Below are 22,918 nucleotides of genomic sequence, written 5' to 3'. Positions count from 1 at the left end.
ATAACAGACAGCAGTGTGTCAGTCGGTCACTGTGCCACACAACCACTCAACTATGTTCCACACTGACCCCTCACCGGCGTATGTGACTCGAGCTTATAGAAAGATCAATATAATCTTTGTGCATGCATGTATTTATGCATAAGGGCAGATATTACACCAACATTGAAGGACTTTATGAATGAAAGGTGTGACATATAAGTATTATCCTGCTCAGTTCTTGTATTGCCGCACATATAAAGATCCAGTTTCCAAATTAGAATCCTAATGCATCCTCAACCAGCTCCCACTTTTTGTTCCCCCTCCCATCCTGGCTTTCCCAGCAGGACGGCCCATGTCTGTCTCTCTCAGTTTCTTCTGAGAACAAACATGCACATTTGGACTTGAGGGAGGGCTGGAAGAACCACTCCCACTTTCCTGTTGCAAAGAGAGACAGAGGGAGGAGCGTGGCTGCGCTGAAGCCGAGCCCCTCTATGCCTCAGCACGCAGAGTGGAGCAGACACCAACAGCCACACAAACACGCTCCCCTCTCAGTTACACGCACAGTCACACACATGCCGCACACTACTGCCGCCGCTGCCAGTGCTCACACACAAACAGACACAGTGACGGCTGCCAGGCTCAGTGGGAAGCAAGCCGTCAGGGAGAGAGCTTGAGAAGAAAGGAAGGGATAGCCGAAGGGGAAGAGGAGAAAAAAAGAGTTGGAGGGGCACCTTGTGGATCAGATGGGATTTTCCTCTGAATGAGTGTGCGTCTGGATAAAGCAATCTGCCTCCTCCTCTGCGAGAGGAGTTCATAGCAGGGCTTTTTTTCTTCCGTTTTGCTCATCCTCCTCACCAGCGATATCTACCTATCCATCTATCCCCGGGGCTCAACAAAAGAAGGAGGGAGTGAGAGAAAAAAGCAGTCACAGCTTCAGCTCCAGACCACCCTCTCTCCTCCTCCTTGTCCTCTTCCTCCTCCTCCTGTTCTCTCTCCAGCTCCACATCCATGTGTGACTTCATCGCTGGTCTCACTATCTTTTCAGGATAGAGCAAAGAGCAGCCTGTTCTTCAAGATCCAGCTGGACTCCTGCTGGGATCGGGATCTCATCTGCTAGAGGAGAGGAGTTGGAAGAGGGTGACTGGGAAACCCAAGAAGGAGAGGAAGAGCAAACTGAGGGGCATGTTCAAGGCAGGGGAGAAGAGGAGTGAGTCTAATTCGTAAAGCGGAGAGTGCAAAGACCCGGCAAGCTAAACCCAACCATTCAGCCCCCCTTCTCCTCTTCCCTCTCCTTTTACCCTGCTCTTCTTTTAGTCCTGCTCTTCGATTCCCTCTATTGTTTCCCATCTTGCTACTATCCTTCTGTATCCTCCTTTCCTCACCCCACACATCCATCTCACGCAGCCTCTCTCCGCTGCTTTCCCGGGCATCTCTTTTCCAGACCCGGGGGAAAAGGCAGTGTTTGTGATGATCCCTTACCAGCTCCAAAACAATCAGACAGACTGAAATTGCACACACTATCTGCTCCTCTGTCCACCGCCTCTTCATTGAATCGCCTTTGAACCAGTGAGACGGAATCTCTCTCTGTATCCTCCACTCCTGGAAACAGCCCCTCTGAAGGATTCAGGCCAGCAGCTGGAAGCCATCGTGCCCCACCTGTGAGCTTCTATCTCCAGCTTCTAGGACCTTCAGTTGCATTCCAGCTACATGGGAAAACGTTTGGAGCAGCAGCCAATGTACCCCCACTACACCTACTACTATCCCCACTATCTCCAGACGAAGGTAAGATGGTGATCTCTGCTGACCTATTTTACCCTCTGCTTCAAAGCTGTCTGAGTGTGTGCGGGTTGGAGTTTTGTCTTCTTAATGGCTCAAACTTAACCGCCCTTTTTTATTGAACTTATTTGTGCAGTTGACATGAAGCTGCTCAGGACAGCTACCAATTTTCAGAATTGTTTTTTAGAACGTACCATGACCTTAAGATTGTGATTGAGACTTACTGAAGGACGTCTATAATGTTTGTTTTGGGGCTAAACCATAAAGCAGAAACATGTATTCACTCTAATAAAGAAAATAGAGAATACATCAGGACAAATGGTGCTTATGAAACAGGATGATGTCCACTTGTCTGAGTGTCTGATGGCGAAGGAGAGACTAAATTCAGTCGCCTTGGTTTTTCTTTTCTCTTCCCTCTGAGCGATTGACCCCATCCTCCCCTCTCCAAGCCCTCCACTTCCCTCTAGCTACAAGTTCAAGTTCAGGGCAGGGGGGCCCTACCATCTTCCCAGCCCCCTTGCTTTCTTTCCTACTTTGTCCCCCCTATTTTCCGCGCCTTCACTCCCTCAGCACCATCTCCTGCAGCCTGCAACCCTCGCCCCCCCCCTTTCCTCGGATCATTTCCATCACATATTTCATATTTACTGAAAAGATGGATGGAATCTGATCTATTGCTCAGATTACCGCGGTGCAAAAACTCATCTCTGTCTTTTTTTTACCCCTCTTAATTTCCTCCCATTCTCTTCTCTTATTCACAGATAAAATGCACATAATACTTTCACAAAAAAAGAAAAAAAAGTCTGCAATCAGACTTTTGATCAATTCATTTTACTAAGTCACACTCTGATTCTTCTGCCTCCTACGAACAAAAATGGATTACAAAGGCCTGATCGATTGCTCCTGCATCATATCACCCTTTATTCTCCATGTCTGCTGTGATTCATTCTTTTCCCTCGCTTTATCTCCGTCTTTTTTTTAACCTTTCTTTTAAACGTGTACTAGTAAAATGTGAGAAATATGGAAGCTTCACTGCAAGTTTAAGGAAACCTGAATGTGTTTGTGAGTGAGAGAAATAGAAAGGAAAAGCAAGTAGGAGTGGAGAGATCATGATATTGAGTGGACGCAGCGTGGGAGGAGCAGGTAAGAAACTTCTTGCTCAGGTGTTAAAAATACGTCAAAACGGCAAACTAACAACAACACACAAAATTTATTCCAGCAACAGAACTAAAAGACTACTTTTTAAAACATTTTCCTCCTAATTTGGCCTGAAATCAACATTTTAATGAACAGGTAATACGCTGCTTTTGCAGGATATGGCCTAAAGTAAAATGCATTGCAATAGTTTTTACCCAAAAAGTTGAAAGGAATGCACAAAAATTGGAAAGGGTTAGAGCCTTTACAAATATTGAATTTGTGGCGATGCCAGTAGAATTCTTAACAAAGCCTCACAAAACACCAGTTTATAGGAGATGTGAGACTGCATTTATCTCTGGCTGCTATTTCTCTCTACTGCAATTCAGGAAGAAAATCTGTTCCTTTCTGGGCTAAACTGCAGTTTTTATGGTAGATTCATGTGCAAATAGAGTTATAGCCAGATTGAAGGTTTTTATTTAACATCATTTTGTAACAAATTGATTACATTTCCTCAAACACATCCACTGCAGAAACTCTGTCTTTATTAAAAAAAAAAAAAAAAAGGTTACTAATTAACTGCTGGATAGAGGTTCTCATTTGCATTTGGCACATCAGCATCACCCACATATCTGCTGATCTCAGAACTGTGCACATTCACATGTGAGAGCCGTCTGAGGCTTTCGAGAATGTGCTCAAGATGGGCAAAAATAAGCTGGGGATGGTTTGTTAATACCAATCTGCATGCATGTGCTTTGTTTGAAAAAGTGGATGAATATATTCAATTTGGCTGCTGTAAGGAAAAACAAAAATATGTTAATTGTGGACTGTGAGAAGACAGTGAATATTACTCTTTTCCCAGGTTACACAAATTCCAAAATTGACACCAGAAAACTGACATTTTAATTGTTTTAAATTTACTTCACTGTGGCATATTCATACTTTTTGCATGCAGTATAAAGTTAAATTATTATGAACAATTATAGCATGAGCAATTTACTGAGTATTTTGTAGGTGCCGGCCACCAGACATTACGCTGCATGTACTTGCAGGTTATATTAACTTGAGTGTTTGATGAGTTCCTGTCAGCCAGTTTTACTCATGTCTGTGTGTGGCTCGGCTCTCTAGTTTCATGATTTATCTCTATCAGTTCAAGGTCATATCATTTCTCACAAGTATCTGCAACAGGCATCTGGCCCAGACTATCGCTTCATTCTTTACACTCTATCCATCCTTCTATCCTTTTTTTCTCACCAGCCCCTTCTCTGCTGTCAAGGTCAAATCAAATTGGATACTAGCTCCATAGAGTGTGCACATATGGTTGCGGTTGCGCCACGAGGGCATGCATGTTGCTAAATACATTAAATGATGAACAAAATCTGCATCTGCTCATCTTCTTTTTGTCTTCCTTTTTTTACCTCGCAGAATTAAGACCTGTGGCTTTGACTTTGTGTGATTAATTTCTTCACTTTTTTGCGGATCAATCACAGAAATGTTTTTTTTTAGTGAGGCATGTGAGTGACTCACTTCCTGCTAGACACCTTTGCATTTAGCCCGCTGTCATTTAAGCTTCTAAGATTCCCTAGTTAATCATCCATATTGACCTTGATAGGTATCTACGTTTTATCTGCCTGTATTGCTTTCACTCTTTAAATCTTGGAGCATTTGTATATGAGTACCTTATATTCTGCATTTAAAAGCCTTCATGTGTTTTAAAACATGACAGTACATCTTATAATGCGGAGCGCCTTACATATGGATTAACTCTGGTTGTTCTTAGTGATGTTGACGTTATTTTGAGAGGTATACGGTGCTTTGTCAGAATGTCAGTCTGTTTAATTTACGAGTTCCAACTCAGTTTTGGTGTTATTGTGAATATGCAAGTAGCGGTGTTGTACTGTGCTATTTTTATTACGTGTCACTAACAATGTTGGGAGTTTGCATAGCCACGGTAATGTTTGTTGTAGCCAAATTAGTCAGCTTTTTTTTTTAAGTTTCAAGTAAGTTTGTTGTATTTTACTTTTTTTTTTTTTTACAAGGTTGGAAGTTAGTTGTTGAGGAAAAGTGAACTAAAAAAAAAAGAAAAACCTGGAATCTAAATTCTGCTCGAAGGGTCTGTTTATTCCGGAATAAAACAGAAGATGATTTTAGCGTCTCAAAACCAGTCAAACCCAGGCAAGGATGGATGCTCCACTATTTTCTGTTAGCCCACAGCCTTTATAGGCATATGGACATGGAGTCTCGCCCACCATCCACTACCTCCTTATTATCATATTAAAAACATTTTAATCTTGTTAAGTCCTAATCGGACAAAATAAAACATTAAAAGATTTAAGTCCATTTGTTACGTCCTTGTCGGGCCTTATTCCCACTGGTATCTACAATGTAGGTAACAGGAATTCTGGCCCAACATAATCACAATAACGCTTGTTTAAGCGAAATCAGTCTGTTTTTGTTGTTGTTTTTTACAAATTCCAAACAAGTTCAGGTGTTATTGTGATTATGCTAACATGTAGCGGTGTCAGACTGTGCTTTTTTTTACGTGTTACTAACAGGGTTGGAAGTTAGCATAGTGGGAGTAATGTTTGTTTTAGCGGCATTGGTCTGTTGTTTTACGAGTTCCAAACAAGGTTGGGGGTTATTGTGACTACGCTAACGTATGGTGGTGTCCGACTGTGCTTTTAAAGATTTTTTTTTTACAATACTAATAAGTTTAGGAGTTAGCTTTACAATATTATTTGTTTTAGAAGTATCAATCTATTCTTTTGTGATTTGCAAATGAGGTTGGAAGTTAAAGGTATTGTGAATATGCTAATGATGCTTACATGTAGAGCAGTGTTTTTCAACCTTTTTTGAGCCACGGCACACTTCAACCTCGACAAAAATCCCGCGGCACACCGGCATTCAAAAAAAAAAAAAAAAGAAAAAGGAGAAACTCGGTCTGTATTGATCCGCAGTCCCTTCATGATCTCACATGCATTTTTGTGATAATTGTGGCAGAAAAAATTGTGGCAGCTGTTTTTTAAAGATGTAATAAAAGTTAAGTTAAAAGATTTAAAAACTGTTTGATTTGTGGTCGTTGTGGTTTCACGACGTTAAGAGGAGATAGTCGTGCACCCAGACGCTCACACTGTCACTTTAATAACCAAATGCATCATGGGAGATGTAGTTCAATAATCCGCCAAACGCAGACAGACTAGCGTCTCTGAGCTTCATTGTTTTGTTCACTTTTTCCACGGTCCGACACCGGATTCTGTGGAAAGCTACACCGCTAAAGACGAGCTTTAGCTGGTATTTTTCTTAGAACTGAGAGACTTTTTCAGCAGAATTCAGAACAAGGAAGTGAAGACTTTAACCACTTCTGATTGGTCAGACTGATGACGTGTGATTAAGATCCCAAGAATGATTGGTGGAGAAAAGGGGCGGAACATTTCCTAACACAGCTAAAGCTGCGGCTAAATCGCGGTATCGTCATCCTTATCAAAATGTATTTAATAGAATCAAATAAACACAAAGAAAAAAGTATTTTATGATCTTTCATATTCCCAATTTCTTGGTGTTTTATCGGGGCCTGTTGGGATGAACAAAGAACTGAAATCCTGGAGATGGGAAATGTTTTTAGATCAGTTAATGAGGGCAATTTCCCAAGGCACACTTGACCATCTCCCACGGCACACTAGTGTGCCGTGGCACACTGGTTGAAAAACACTGATGTAGCGTGTTCCAAACGATGTCTTGAGTTACTGAGAACGCAGTAGATAAAGTCTGATTGACTGACAGACTTATCTCTGACTATTTTTTTTCGTTCAATACGTCTTCTAGCTTGGTCCGCCTTATATATGACATAGTTGGAAAGTATAGCATTCGTTGACAGCGCACTTTATAATCCGGTGCGCCCTACAGTGAGAAAAACACAACAATGCTCAACCTATTGTCTTTATGGTCTCATTCCTCTTTGACCCCATTTCCTGCTCAGCACATTTGTCTTCTTTTGCTCATTGATCCGATTGGGTTCTATAATTTTTTTCTTTTTGCCCAGCAGGTGCCAATTATCCTCCTGTGGTAATCAAGCGTGTGTACATATGGGCAGCTTTCTGGCCTTGTAAAATCAGCCTCTATGCACGCTTGCACCACATGCTGTCACGAAATGACACTCTTATACTAACAATAGGAAGTCCACCAGAGGAGAGTGTGTGCAAATGTGCCTTTTAAATACAGATTTGCCCTTGTACTGCCTCTATAATGGGATATAGGCTCAGTTAGTGTACATTAGTGAGGAGCAGGGAGGCACTGTATGTCTTCTTATGTGAGTCTAGTGGTACTTAATCATGTCCATAAGAGGGTAGGAAGAGATCAGAACAGGGTGGCGTTCAAGTTTGGCTACAGTCTTACATTCTCTGTGGGATTTGTTCAGACTTATCAAGAGAAAATGTTGAAAGTAGGGAAGAAGTTATTTTTTAAAACTACATGCTGTTTGTAAGTACCTATCATGTCAAAACTTCTTTTAGAGTTGAATTTAGCTGTGGCATTCGTAAACAGTAACTGAATACTCTTTTTGGCTCTGTGTGTGTTTAAACATGTCCCAAAAGGAAGCTCTGCCATTGACCTTTTTCTTGCTGAACAACTGGGTTTAGAACTCTGTTGTTGAGTAGTTAAACTCATATTTTGTGTTTTACTACTTAACAACATTTCAAACAAAAATCTAAACAAGCATTAATGAAAAGAAATTTTCTGTTTCCAAACAGACCTGAGCCAACCTTGAGCAGTATAGGACAGATTTAAGAGCTTGAGCTGAGAGACTAACAGTAAAACTGTATCCCGCAGCATCCACGGCAAACTAAATTTATTTACCAATTAATATCCTGTCTTAAACTATGATTAAAAACCTGAGAAATTGTCTCATGATGTGTTTTTTCAGGTAATTTAAATTAAAACAAAAATAAATTTAGAAACTGGGTGAAATTTCACATTGAAACAGGAGCAAGGTTATATTTCATACTAAGAAGTTAAGCAATAACATTAAACTGTGGTAAAAATGCATTTTTTTTTTTTTTTTTTTTTAGGTTTTCAGGGCCTAAAGGTTTAACAAGGCCTTAAAGAGAGATGTTTGAGGAGACCATGATGTTTGTGACATCATCAGTAAAACAACAAAGGAACATCCTACTGGTTGTTAAGAATGTTTTAGCCTGACAAGGAGGAGAGGGTAAAACTACACAATAAGTTATTTTAAACCACTTGTGATGATTATTTTTTTGGTAATTAAATTTAAAAAGATACTTATCCTTAATAGCTTTTACAGCTTTTGGATTTGGAGACTGTTAAAGACTCTTGTAAAAGGTGAAAAAGAAACATGGAGTGTACACATTTTATATTTGCATGCTGTATTTTTAAGTAAATAAAAGGTAAAATGATTGAACTTTAAAAAAACGTACAAATTCTGAGAACATCTGTTTACAATAAAAAGCTAAGCATTGATGACACATGGCACTCAGTCATGTCAAAGCACATCATTTTGGCTGGATGATTGTTCTGTTATGTTCTGCGTGTGTTTGTTTGGTTTTGTTAGTGTTTCACCTTTTCTCTCCGTGCAAGCCCACCGTGGCTCCTCCCAGCTGATCCACACCCTCACCTTATCTCTGCAGAGGAGTGCACATTTGCCGTTTTAGCTTTCTCCCTATTTAAGTTGGCTGTCTGTATTCAGTGTTGGTTGTTTTGTATGCTCACCCTGTGCCTTTGTTCCTTGGTTTTTCTTTTTTTTCATGTGGTGTTTTTTTTTTTTTTTGCTATTGATTCATTAGGCTTTTTTACTTGTGTCTGAGCCTCTTTCCCTGCGTCTGGGGACTCGTCAACAAGCCCGTGACATGGTCACAGCATCAGTGGATGTTGGCAGAGGTCCATAAAAAATGGTCTAACAGTTTGTGAAACTTCCTCTTTTTCTCCTTGTGTATTTCCCTTTTTACAAAAGAGCAATTTCATTGGACCTCTACTTGTTTTGGTTAGTCACAATAAAAGCAATTCATTCATTCCAAAAAGTACCAATAATTAAATACTGGGAGATGAGGTGCTAAAGCTTACTTAACTCACCATCTCCTTCCTTATTTTGTGTTTTAAGCTTCGATCCTGTATTTATTTCTACTTTCTGGTTGATTAGTTGTTTGCATTTAGATTTAGATAGAAGTGTTAATTAAGGCAAAGGAAACACTAAAAACAAACAAAAAAGGATTAATACTAACTTCCGTTCCTTTTGTTTGTTTTTACTGATTTCAACTACAAATCTCGTCTAAACAATTAAATGTTATAAGTGATTCCCAAAGGTGTTTAAAAAAAATAAACAACATCTCATTGTCAATTCCCCCCCACTATTTTGTCAACTTTTTACAAAATTCATTTTTTAAGTCAGACCTTAAAATTGTAACATTGACATTTTATTTGTGAAGCACTTCAGTAAAATTGAGTCTCTGATGTAACTTTAATTTGGCATAGACTTTTACTTAGATGCCAACTTGCTCTTCAAACATTCGTTTAAAAATAATTTTTTGACTATGATATTTAAAAAATACAGTAAAAACGTTTCCTCTCATTATTTCTAGAACTCACCGCGTCTTTCTTTGCTTTGTCTATGCTTGCCTCCAAAAATTAGTCAGGACATCAACTTTCATTTGCACAAGCATGCATCGAGTATCTTCAAATGCAGTGCTGCTATTTACGGTTTTAAATCTTTTTTAGCCTCTTATGATGATTGGATTTAGAATCTGTGATGATAATCACTAGGAGCAAGATAAGAGAGGCTAACAGAGGGAAAAAGTCGCATTATCAACCAGCAGATCATCAGTTTGCTGAAGATCAGCGTGCTAATACGCTCACTGGCACACAAGGAGCTTTAATTAAGGTAATGAGAAATGGCATTCAACTGATATCAAGGTAATGACACGTACGGACACGCCTGGACATCTAAATAGAATATTGCGTCTCTTCAAAAATGAGCTTTTCACATTCAATTACTCTCTATTATGCGCTAGATAAATGTGGCCGGTGTTTGGCTTGTCTGTGTTGAGCAAACAAAAGCGTGAGAGTAAGAGGGACACACTAAACATGAAAGTATGATTGTATAAACACATGAACGGCACCAAGAAAATTGATTAAGCCATCGTCTAATCTGCTGTTTCACATTAACTGCCTCCTTCCCTCCTTGTCTCCTTTAAAGCCTCTGCTCCTTCTCTTGTCAAACATAAAGAACTTTTGGCACAGCTGAAAAGGCGACCATAAATAATTCAGCGCACGTCTTTCCCACATATGAACACGGACGAGTGTGTGTTTAGTGTGCAAAGTAAACAAGGGATATAGAGTTTATGACCCAGCATGCATTCTGCTTGTGCCTTTTCTGCTCACATCTGGCTGCCTGCATCAATTTTAGGTTTACGACAGACAATATTAACATGTTGTTTTGAAGCCCAACCTATTTATTCTGGATCTTAGGCCTGATCTCATAGCATCATATGCCAAAGTGGGCAAGACGATGGCTTTATGCTTCTTCCTTTTTATTGTACCACCCAACACTCGGCCTACTTTCTGTTTGCCTCTATCCTGCCTCTCTCCAACTGTTTCAGGGCTCTGTCTTTCTGGCTCTCTCCTACCATCTGTTCATATTGCCCCAAGTCTTTTATGGCGTCTACTAACCACCTGTATATGTTCAGTTATTGTCAGACATGGAAGCGACCCAGTGAATGCTGACCAACCTAAAAGATGACAGTGTTAAGGGATGAGAGAAGCTTACCCCTGAATGCTTGCCATTCAAAAACCAAGGTATGGAGCTAAAAAATAAAAAGGAATAGGCATGAGAGAAAGACACGAAGAGGAGAAAAGTGATACACATCAAAAGGAGAACATATGGCTGTAAAAAAAAAAAAAATCCAGAGTAAAAAAAAAAAGCGATAGGGCTCCAAGGGGAAATAAAAAAGAAATGTGGTGAAGTTGTAGGCTGGGTCAGGGAATAATGGAGCTGCTGCATTTTTAATAGTTGGCCACTTTGTAGCAAGCCTTGTCTAATGGATTCTCTGCTTCTTAAAAGCTCTTGTCAGAGCACCCCAACACCTACCCCCACTGCACCCCTCTCTCTATTCTCAAGCAGTTGTACTTCGGAAATAACCAAGGGCTTCAGCAGTCAGCAGCGCTTTCACATGCAATGTACAACAGTCTAACATTGTCTGGCAGCCAACATAATTCCAGTTAGAATACCGATGGTTAGAAAGACATGCTTAGAGCTTAATTCAGTTACAAGATGAATTAAAGCTACAAGTAGCATTTAGCGGGCCCGAGCACGTGCCACCGCCTGGCACGAGCGACCGCCCCGTGAGCAACGCCCTGCTCGAGCCATTCTCGTCGTTTTTTCTTGTCCATTCTGGAGCTCCAAGCTAATGTTAATATGACAGCAGCCTGTGGGGGGGGGGGGGGGGGGGGGACTATAATCTGTTGCCTTAAGGGACAAAGACTTTTGCATATAGCATTAAAAAAAAATTCTTAAATCTAAGCCTCGTTTAGACCTGCTCATTTTCTCATCAAGTAGAAGAAGGTTTTTATCAGATTAAGAAACAAGCAATGATGATAATTGCTATCACTGTCCCTAAGGATGAGAACAATAGAACTCATTCAATTTTCACTACAATGTCTAGATGAGTGTCAGCTATGTCTGATAACTTGGTGAATTAGCTGGACCGGGATCTTACAAAGTGCAGGTGGTTTAACGTCCAGTGTGATGAGTCTGTGGACGGCAACAGTACAGCATAGCTTTTGGTTTCCACAAGAGAAGAATTCCTGACACATCTGCCCTAACAGACAACAACAAGAGGAGTTGAAATGTATAACACGGTGAAGGAGTTTTTGTGCAGAAAAAGGTACCATTAGAAAAGCTGGTAGCCATACCTGCAGACGGGGCTCCTGCTATGATTGACCGACAAACAGGTTTCATCACTCACTGTAAAGCTGACCAAGACTTTCCAAAATGTCTGCATTACTGCTGCTTCTTTCACCAGTAGGCCTTATGTGCAGAAGTGATTGGCTCTGGACATATAATGACTCCTATTGTGAAAATCATAAAAAACCTCAGCTGCAAAGCAAAACAGAACAGGATTTTTAAGGTGCTATTGGTGGAGATATCTGCTGAATATGGTGAATATGAATATGGTGAATCTGAACTTGTATTCTTGACTGACATTACTGGAAAACTAAACCACTTGATCTGCGAGCTGCAAGACATTGGCAAAACTATATTTTTTTATTGACCAGCCTCCCTGAGCCAGTGTTTTTCTTGTGGGGATCTTTTCTGCCAGGGCTTTCCAGCTTGGTCAGTGGATGTTGCTGCAGTTGTCTACCTTGCTGGGACAGCTGGAGTTAAACACAGCAGCCTCACGGCTGTGAAGTGGACCCCGTTGCTGTCCCAGTCTGGATGGGCACTGTGGTGATGTTCCAATGTTCAGGCTGGCTCCTGGTATGAAGAGATTCCCAATTACCATTTCCTAACCGCAGAGCCAAGGATGTGTTTACATGTTTAGGTCAAAAATGTGATGAACAGCTTCATGTTGTCTATTGATGTAAGTTTAAACCTAAACATGTTTCCCTGTTACTAATCCAGTTGATGTGGTTCTCCATCTGTTTCTAGGTGATAGAAAAGCATTTTTTTATATTTAGAGCTCCAAGCAAACAAACAGTTGTCTATATAAGAGCTTTTACAATTGTGGACTTTTAGCCGGTCTCTGAATACATGTGACCAATGTATGGTGGATTTTCACAGACTTTGTTTAAAACTGAAGGTGACAGAGACTTTGGAGAAGTGGCTACATTGCTCTGGACTTCTTTGTTTCATCCACAGAAGAGTAAAATATGTGATTGATTTTGAAAAGCTGCTGAAAAATGTATCTTTTTAAAATTGCAATTTCTAATTTGGGTTTTACATTTTGTGTTCCATTTTTTGTGATTGTATTAGAAAGATTTGTTATTTATTTGGTGTTTAAAGGTGGTACATATTGTATATACACAATCTTCTTAGAGACATTTGCTATATGTTGTGTTTGTTGTCGTTGTAGTTTAATTTCTTTGGATGTATTGAAAGGAAATGAAAAGAAGTTGCAGCATTGATTAAAAAAGCATAAAAGAGACATTTACTGTCTGATGTTACATCTGTAGGAGTGTACTGAGGCTGGGTTTTGTTTTGGAGCACATTCATATATTTTGTTTGTAAAAAAAAAAAAAGATAAAATATAAAGTTAATTGTATTTTGGATGAATAAAAAAGCAATGATTAGTGCTAAGGATGTATAAAAGACAAACAAAACAAAGGAAATTGCTGTAATTTAGTGTTGAACTAGGCTTTCTAACTGTTCTACTTTCTGTCTGCCACTCCTGGCTAATTTACATGTGAGCACACAGCCGGGGGTTGGGGGGGGGGCTAACTCCACTCCTGCAGCAGGGGAGACTGATGAAAAGCTTGAGGATGTAAGATTGAATAAATAAAATCCTAGAGTTGACCAGTTCATTTTATAAATGTAAATATTTTTTATTTTGGTGCTGATAAACTAAACAGAAGTTATGATAAAAATATTTGCTTGAGTCAAAATGTCCCAAAATTTGCTTTTAGCACAATAGGGTGATTAAGGTGGTTAAATGTTTCTCGTACGTATAGTGCTGCTTTTCAAACATGGAGCTTTGTAGGACGCATCTAATTCTGAAATCTCAGCTTCCTGAGACAAACGGCTGATTTCCTATGAAGCTTGATTAAATGATCATGCTTCATGATCATTTATGAACATATATAGCTCGTCCAAAATTGTCATATCCATGGGTTCAGAATGGAAGTTTCATCAAATCTATTTAATTTCAGTGAGATCAGACAAGGAATGTGAACGTGAGAGCAACATTTGTGCATGGCGAGATACCCAACTTCGCCGCTCTGTCACGACCACACCCCCGCGTTGAAAGATTTGTTTTTCATCAGAGTAAACTTCAATGGTTTTTCAACAGGTGGACGTCATTTTGAGGTGTGTTTGCTCATCCTACTTGGAGCAGTGATGCTCCAAGTAAAACATGTCATTTCCTGTTGCCAACAGGTGGCGCTACACCTGTTTCGGATTTTTCCACTGCAGATGTGTTCAAAGTCAGACTACAATCATGCACAACAAATTTGGATCAGATTAGATTATTTATGGCTGAGTAATGGCCATTTTTCTTTTCATGGCGTGATTTCGAAACGACCTCAAATTTTGACGCGCCGCCACGGTCACAAACAACCGTAAAAACTTAAAAGCTTCGCAATTTAAGATCGGACATGTGTTTAGTTTACAAAACCAAAGTTTGGAGTCATTGTTCAAAAATCTCTAGGAGGAGTTCGTTCTAGAACGAGGCCTGCAAATGACCAAAATACAGCAAAAATGACATATTGACACCAATATAGCAGACTTCCTGTGCGACTGACAGCTTGGTCCCAAGAGACTTTTTTGTAGGTTTCTATCTGATGAACATGTCCTGTAAAAATCAAGCTTGTATGTTAAAGAACATGGCGGGGCTCTCAAAAACAAACATGGTAGGTGGCGCTATTGAGCCGTTTTTTGTTCACCCATGCAAGTGCTGTGTATCTAAGTTGGAGATATGTAAGAGGCCTCTCATTCTGAAATCTCAGCCTCGTGATACAAACGGCTGATTTTTTATGAATTTTTAATTATCTGACTGCAACGCAATCAACCACTTCCTGTTTGGCACTGGCTTGCGCAGGCACCGTCAGGTGTACACCCATGAAACTTTAGACGATGAGAGAAGACCCTTATGAGTATCTCCTGTTGTAATTTTATGAATGTCGGACAAAGCACAGAGAAAAGATAGGTCAGAATGTGACATAAAATGTATTTGTCAATATCTAGGTGGCGCTATGGAGCTCGTCCAAGATTGTCATATCCATTGGTTCAGAATGAAAGCCTCATCACCTGTATTGAATTTCAGTGAGATTGGACAAGGAATGTGCACGTGAGAGCAACTTTTGTGTGCATGGCGAGACGCCCAACTTCGCCGCTCTGTCACGACCACACCCCCGCATTGAAAGTTATGGCTTTTTATCAGAGTAAACATCAATGGCTTTTCAACAGGTGGACATCATTTTGAGGTGTGTCGGCTCATCCTACTTGGAGCAGTGATGCTCCAAGTAAAACATGTCATTTCCTTTTACCAGCAGGTGGCGCTACACCTGTTCTGGATTTTTCCACTTCTGATGTGTTCAGAGTCAGACTACAATCATGCATATCAATTTTGGATCAGATTGGATTTTGCATGGCTGAGTAATGGCCATTTTTCTTTTCATGGCGTGTTTTCAAAATGACCTCCATTTTCGACGCGCCGCCACGGTCACAAACATCCGTAAAAACTTAAAAGCTTCGCAATTTAACATCGGACATGTGTTTAGTTTACAAAACCAAAGTTTGGAGTCATTATTCACAAATCTCTAGGAGGAGTTCGTTCTAGAGCGAGGCCTGCAAATGTCCAAAATGGAGCAAAAATGACATATTGACCTCAATATATCAGACTTCCTGTGCGAGTGACCGGTGGGTCCTTTCAGACTTTTTCGTAGGTCTCCATCTGAAGAACATGCCCTGTAAAAATCAAGCTTGTACGTTAAAGCGTATGCGGGGCGTCGGGACAAAAGTCACTGTAGGTGGCGCTATCGAGCCGTTTTTCTGCGCCCATGCCAATCTCCTATAAAATACGAAATTTTTCGCGACTCCTGATGTGTGTGCCAAATTTGGTGAGTTTTGGGGTATGTTAAAGGCCTCAAAAAGGCGACTCTTTCGGTAGAATAATAATAATAATAATAATTAAAGCTACAAGTAGCATTTAGCGGGCCCGAGCACGTGCGACCGCCTGGCATGGGCGACCGCCCCAAGAACAACGCCCTGCTCGAACCGTTTGGCTTCAGTCTTCCTTCTGGTTTCTGGAGCTGCAAGCTACATTTAACATGATTGACACAACTGCCCTAACAGACAACTACAAGAGGAGTTTTAATGTATAACACGGTGAAGGAGTTTTTGTGCAGAAAAAGGTACCATTAGAAAAGTTGGTAGCCATACCTGCAGACGGGGCTCCTGCTATGATCAATAGACAAACAGGTTTCATCACTCACTGTAAAGCTGACCCAGACTTTCCAAAATGTCTGCATTACTGCTGCTTCATTCACCAGCAGGCCTTATGTGCAGAAGTGATTGGCTCTGGACACATAATGACTCCTATTGTGAAAATCATAAAAAACCTCAGCTGCAAAGCAAAACAGCACAGGATTTTCAAGGTGCTATTAGAGATGTCTGCTGAATATGGTGAGTATGAATAAGAATATGGTAAATTTGAACTTGCAGTTTTGACTGACATTACTGGAAAACTAAATCACTTTTACTGTGATCTGCAAGGCAATGGCAAAACTATATATTTTTTTGGAACAGACTGCAGTGTTTCTTGTGCGGATTTTTTCTGCCAGGGCTTGTCGGCTTGGTCTGTGGTTGTTGCCCTTTCTGGGGAAGCTGGAGTTTAACTTTGCAGCCTCACGGCTGTGAAGTGGACCCCGTTGATGTTCTAGTCTGGGTGGGTGCGGTGGGGATTCTCCTATGGCGAGATTTATAGAAATTTCTCTGATTAAAAAAGTTAATTCATGAAGACATATATTCACTGACATTAAAAAAATGTTTATGTGACCTCAGAACACGGACATTGTAGGGAATCGAACCCCATCCCAGTAACTGGGAGTACCATTACCAATGTCTTTTGCTTTTTTGAAGTCACATGGCAAGGAAAGCAAAACCTGCATCATGAATAACTAGGCCATAGGAATGCAATAGATACATAAATTTCAATTACTTTCTGAAGTACTTTTTGAGTACTTGTAATATGTTTGTAAATCAGATGGTTTGAAATTTAGAAATATGCAAAAAAAGGATTTTGATTCTTTACTCAATTGCTAACTACAGAAAAAAATGTAAATTTGTAATGCCTTATATGTATTCATGATGCAGGAAAAGAAACCATATTTCCATAAAGTCAGAGGATTGTGACTTAACAGAGATAAAGATGTCACCATCTCTCCCCGTCTCCTTCGCCACAAAAACTGACACCAGCATGTATTTAGTTAAACATTTGACGTTTTAATTTAAGTCAGACGTTGTGACTCAACAGAGATAAAGATGTCACCATCTCTCCCCGTCTCCTTCGCCACAACAACTGACACCAGCATGTATTTGGTTAAACATTTGACGTTTTATATCAAGTCAGACGTTTGTGACTTAAAAGAGATAAAGATGTCGCCATCTCTCCCCTTCTCCTTCGCCACAACAACTGACACCAGCATGTATTGAGTTCAACATTTGACGTTTTATATTAAGTCAGACGTTTGTGACTTAAAAGAGATAAAGATGTCGCCATCTCTCCCCGTCTCCTTCGCCACAACAACTGACACCAGCATGTATTTGGTTAAACATTTGACGTTTTAATTTAAGTCAGACGTTGTGACTTAACAGAGATAAAGATGTCACCATCTCTCCCCGTCTCCTTCGCCACAACAACTGACACCAGCATGTATTTGGTTAAACATTTGACGTTTTATATTAAGTCAGACGTTTGTGACTTAAAAGAGATAAAGATGTCGCCATCTCTCCCTTTCTCCTTCGCCACAACAACTGACACCAGCATGTATTGAGTTCAACATTTGACGTTTTATATTAAGTCAGACATTTGTGACTTAAAAGAGATAAAGATGTCGCCATCTCTCCCTTTCTCCTTTGCCACAATCATCAACAGTCACTTACATGTGTAAAACGACAAAGAACCCCATCATGATCACTAAAGTATGTTTGTACAACTGTACATTCGACTTTATAGTTTGTTGTTTTTAAGTACACATGATCGATTATCGTATTTTTTAACGTTGTGTTTTCAGAAACCAGTTGAATGAAACCTTTATGTGCCATGAAATCAGTTATTGTCTTAGAGTTTACTAAGTTTTCATTAAAATCACCCATTATAGCAATGGTATCACCCAGGGGCTCCAAAAGATCAACTAATTTCTTAAGGTTCTCTCTAAATAATGAAATGGCATATGATGGTGGACGATACAGAACTGCCACGACTATGTTTGATGTAATAAATCTGTGCACTAAACATTCAATATCTACATTTTGTATCTCTACATGTTCAAACAGGATATTTTCAACGGTGTACATTCCAACACCACCATGTTTTAAGCCTTTAATCACATTCAGTCTAGGATCTACTCCACTATAAGACAGTGAGCGTGGCATACTATAAAAATTATACCCACTGATGTTCAATGCATCAGTTAAAGGTGCATTTGGAAGCCATGTTTCAGTTACAGCTATGCAGTTAACATGTAACTGTTTTGTGCACAAAGCTAAGTCCTTTACATGCCACTGTAAATTTTGCACATTCATGAGGAAAATGCTGAATTCACATGAACTAGAAGTGAGATTTTCTTTATTTATCAGATATTGAGGCATGTTTGCCACATATTCAGAAACTGTTTTGTTACAGTAAATGGCCTGTTCCTTAAAATCTTGAATAATTAAACCAGACAAACTTGTTACGCGGCTTAATGCAACATAAGCCTGCCCAGGAGCAAAAGTTTTTTTCAAAGACACAACAACATTATCAATGGTAAGACCCTGAACTTTATGAACAGTACAAGCCCAAGCAAGTTTTAGAGGAAACTGACGTCTCAGACCACCTCTTCCTGTGACTCGTTCCTCTTCTGGAACAATGGCTACAGAACCTGAGACAAGCCCTGGATGATTTTCATACTGTTTCTTCCGTTGTCTTCCAATGTCTTTATTATCAAAATTCACAAAAACAATTTGTGGAAAGTCAGAGTTTCTATAGACAATATCAGTCACAATTCCACATGCACCATTGACAAGACCATCTGCCACATCAACATTTTTACAGAGCATGACACGTGCATTCTTCCCCAAAAGAAGTCTTTCTGCTAGACAAGTATTGTTAGCATTTGAATGATTACCACTTAGTAACACTTGTCTACCTGTTTCCTTACAATTTACATAATCTTGAGCTTTAATAGTTACATACTCTGGACAGGATGAGTGTAGATGGGTTAAATTATGTTGATTTACTTGACCATTAGTTGGGAAAATATGTAAAGCAGAGCTGCCTTCTCCCGTTTCACGTGACTTCAATTGTTGGATATCACTTTTTAACATTTCAGTACCTTTGCATCGTGTCCTAACTCTGCCGAGTAATTTGGCAAATTCCTGATCTTTTTGGCGTACAATGGTTTCTAGGCAAACAATTTCAAACACACCACACCAAAGATCCATACCCACATTTTCTACATACAATGGTTTTCCTCTCACTGGAGGTAATTGAAAGAAATCCCCAACTGCAATAATACAAACATTTCCAAACAATGCAGAGTTACCAGTTTGCTTTATTTGCCTCAGACGCCCATGAATATATGCTAATAAATTATGATCTACCATGGATATTTCATCAATTATCAAAATCTGTAAACTGCTGTAAATGGCACGTAAAGAATTTAATTTTTCCTCACCCAGTGGTGTGTAAGGTAAGCGGACATCTTTACCAATACAAAAAGTGTTGTGTATAGTACTTGCTTGTACATTAAACGCAGCAATTCCTGTGGGAGCCGTCAACAAAACACAGATGTCATCTACATGACGACAAAGAGGAGACAATAGTCTATTTGATTCATATTTTATTGCTTTAATTAGGTGAGTTTTACCAGTCCCTGCACCTCCTGTTATGAACAGGTGGAATGGTTCTGGCTTTTTTCCCAAAACCTTTTCCACACACCATTTTCTCACTTGGTAAAAAATATCCATCTGAATTTCATTTAAAGAGCGAATTAAAGCCAAGCCATCACTACGAGGCATTTTTGTGTTATTCAGTTGAAAGAAATGGCTATGTTGAGCAGAAACTCTTAAATCAGGAATATCAAATTCCTGTTCATCATCGACACTTTTTTGGTTCTGCAACAACTCTTGACACTCAAGTCTTTCCAATTCTTGCTCAGGGCATAATTCACACCAGGCATCTTCAACTACACCAGCATTATCTATCCCTTGCTGAGCATTAACCAATTTATCACCATCAATTTCAAATTTACTTCTGTTTAATGTTACCACGGACTTTACCAACTGCAGACCTGAATTACCAAGTCTTATCGTGCCCTTATGAAAAAAGTCTTGATACGTTTCAAAACCTTGAGGTTTCAGCTGGCTATCGCTGTAGTATGGCAAAAACAACTGCAGATTGCTTTGATAAAACAATTCAGGCTGTTTTGTTTCAGAGAACTTAACGTAACGTACAACAGCAGGTTGTGTGCGGGTTCTTTTTACAACATATCCAGTGTTGTTGTTCAACTTTATTCGCTTAGCAGCACTTTCATTTTTTGACAACACACGAAATTCGGAAGCAAATACTGCTAAACACATTGAAGGAAAATCATCACTCTTAGGTCTGTTCTTATATCTATCCACAATGCTTGTCATCCACATATCATCTGTGCTAACAGAATGCTTTGATGCTTTTTCTTTAAGTACTTTTAACGGTAAACTCATTTTAACAGTATTTTCACCAACAGGAAGAAACACAACTTTCCGAGAGCACTCTTTCAAATGTGCATTTGTCAGTCTATAAACACTTTCTTGAGCAGATACATCTCTGTTGTGCAAATATGTACTGCCTAATGTTTTTAGACTCTCTTTGGCAGAAGCATTTCCATCCCTGCATGCTTCCTTTTGTGCACACTGCAATAATAAACCCATTTCCTTCTCTGATTTAGAGATGTAAGAAATGATGTACACAACACATGCGTATGCGTCGACAACAAACTGTATATCCATATTAGCATTCCAGCATTTTAACAGTGGCTTGCTATATTGATTAATCCAAACTTCTTTAAGTTGACGTTTCAGCACAACATGGGTTTTCCGAGCACAACAGTTATATGCAGTTTCAAATGTGCTTTGGTTTAACCCAACAGATTCAAACAAATCCTCAACATTGTCATAAGTTGGCCCATCAGTTGAGAGAGCAGCTTTAATGTGTGCAATCAATGCAGAAGCCTCTTTTTTCTTCAATTGCGGTGTCTGTGCATTTTCTTTACAGTTGCAAGACTCTTTCTGTGATAACACACATTGACAAGACTGTGTCTCTTCAGCACTTGTGCTACGTGATATGAATGTACGCGCAGAAGGTGGTCTAGGAAAATTAAAACGACACACAGTTCCTTTTTTTTTACATGTTTTCGCATGTGTTTCAGAGTGTTTTTGCACAGATGTTACAATTTCCAGTAAGTCAATATTTGATGGTAACTCACAAGTCACATAACGATCAATAAATGCAATCACTTCAGCATCTGTATTTCTGTCAATTACAGGTGCATCCTCTATCCAAAACAGGCAATGAAGATGTGGTGAGCCTCGTTGCTGAAACTCCACCCTATAAAAATAATCCTTAATTTTTCCTATAGGACATGCAGGCGACATAAGAACCTCTTTCAGAAAACAATGCCAACGAAAATCAAACATCCGAGCAGCAGTGACAGGATTACGACGCAAAAGCTCACATCTGTCTGCCCATTCCAACTGCTCCACAGTTTCAGTTCTACCTTCGTGCTTCAGAATGCAGGAAAGTAAATTCTTCCAACGCATATCAGCTGAAGAAAATGAACAGAACCATGTGGGGATTCCAAGCTGCCTCACACAAGCCATGAGGTCTTTCTGGGCCGCCTGCCAAAAAGCTGGCGTACCTCTAATTGGTTTTAAAAATCGGTACCCATCATCAAATTCCAACATCCTTTTAATAGAATCATCACTTTTCAACAACTCTCCAGTAACTACTCGTTTATTTTTAAAATTATACTTACCTTTTCTTACTGCAATCGAAACATTTGAAACGACCTTTTCTAATTCTGTCATATATTGGGCAAAAAAAATATATTCCACATTTTGTGCAAAACGACAATCAGCATTAAGAATCCTGTTGTTAAAATATCGTGATAGAGTTAAAGGATGTTGTCTTCCATCATGATATGTTGGTCCACCCTTAGGAAACAACACAGGAAAACACTTAGCCTCATTTGTAATATCGGACAACAACTTCACCGGACTATTGCCTTCAGCGGGAGCTACATTCAAAATGTGATCAAAATATTGATCCAAAGCCTCTTGACCAATGTCTACTGGCATTAGACAAGTGTCCTGGAACATGCAATGCTGCTGTCTATCATGCAGAAGTTCATCTCCTAAAACATTTGAATCGTCAACATTTGCAGTGCATTCAACATCTTTTTCTACCACATCAGATGTTTCTTTACAAAAACCATTAATCCAATCATTATTAAATTTCACGTTGTTATAATAATAATTATGGGTTTGTAAAAACTGTAAAGCCTGCTTAACACGTTCCGTATCAACATACTGATATTCATAATGTCCTTTATAAGTAAGCTTCCGTTTTAATTTCACAGGCACAAGAGAACCCTCAATAGACATGCGTGGTAACAAATAAGTTGTTTGTTCAGTATTTGCAGGAACACAAGTAATAGGTCCATGCACGCCATTCTGTCCACCTTTGGGCAATGCTAACAGTTTCATAAATGGAATATGTAACGCTATTAGATGTTGTTCTAATTGATTTAAACATGCCAATTCCGCTGGTATAGGTTCAAGTTCTAAGTTATTTTTAACACTTTCAGCTGGTACTTTACCTTTCTTGATTTTAGCATGACACGTGTAACAAATCCACAATTTGCTTCTTGATGTTTTCATCCATTCACAATTTTTTGAGCAGTTTGCATTGCAGATATGCAAATAACCAGAAGTGATACATTGATCAGCGATAAGTCCAAGTCCTGCATTACTGTACAACTCTTTTTTACAATGTAATACTTGATGTTCAAATAACAACCTATGACATACACAACAAACAAACCCAGGTCCATCTTTAACTTTATCCAA

General features: G+C 39.5%; 1 protein-coding gene across 5 annotated transcripts in view; it reads left to right on the top strand.

Annotated features, from left to right (window-relative positions):
• The first annotated feature begins 484 nt into the window (after window positions 1–484).
• Window positions 485–22,918, top strand: part of LOC101166080 (RNA-binding motif, single-stranded-interacting protein 3) — a 160,302-nt gene continuing 137,868 nt past the window's right edge. For all 5 annotated transcript variants that reach the window (XM_023963990.2, XM_023963991.2, XM_011485042.4 and 2 more), the window contains exon 1: window positions 485–1,761. In XM_023963990.2, coding sequence (XP_023819758.1) covers window positions 1,687–1,761 — 75 coding nt within the window. In that variant the 5' untranslated portion in view covers window positions 485–1,686. The remainder of the gene's footprint in view (window positions 1,762–22,918) is intronic.

The sequence above is a fragment of the Oryzias latipes genome, chromosome 16 (genome assembly GCF_053564925.1).
Source record: "Oryzias latipes strain Hd-rR chromosome 16, Olatipes_Hd-rR_3.1".
Taxonomy (NCBI): domain Eukaryota; kingdom Metazoa; phylum Chordata; class Actinopteri; order Beloniformes; family Adrianichthyidae; genus Oryzias; species Oryzias latipes.
The sequence above is the reverse complement of the archived record's forward strand: the minus strand, read 5'-3'. Positions and strand labels throughout refer to the sequence as shown.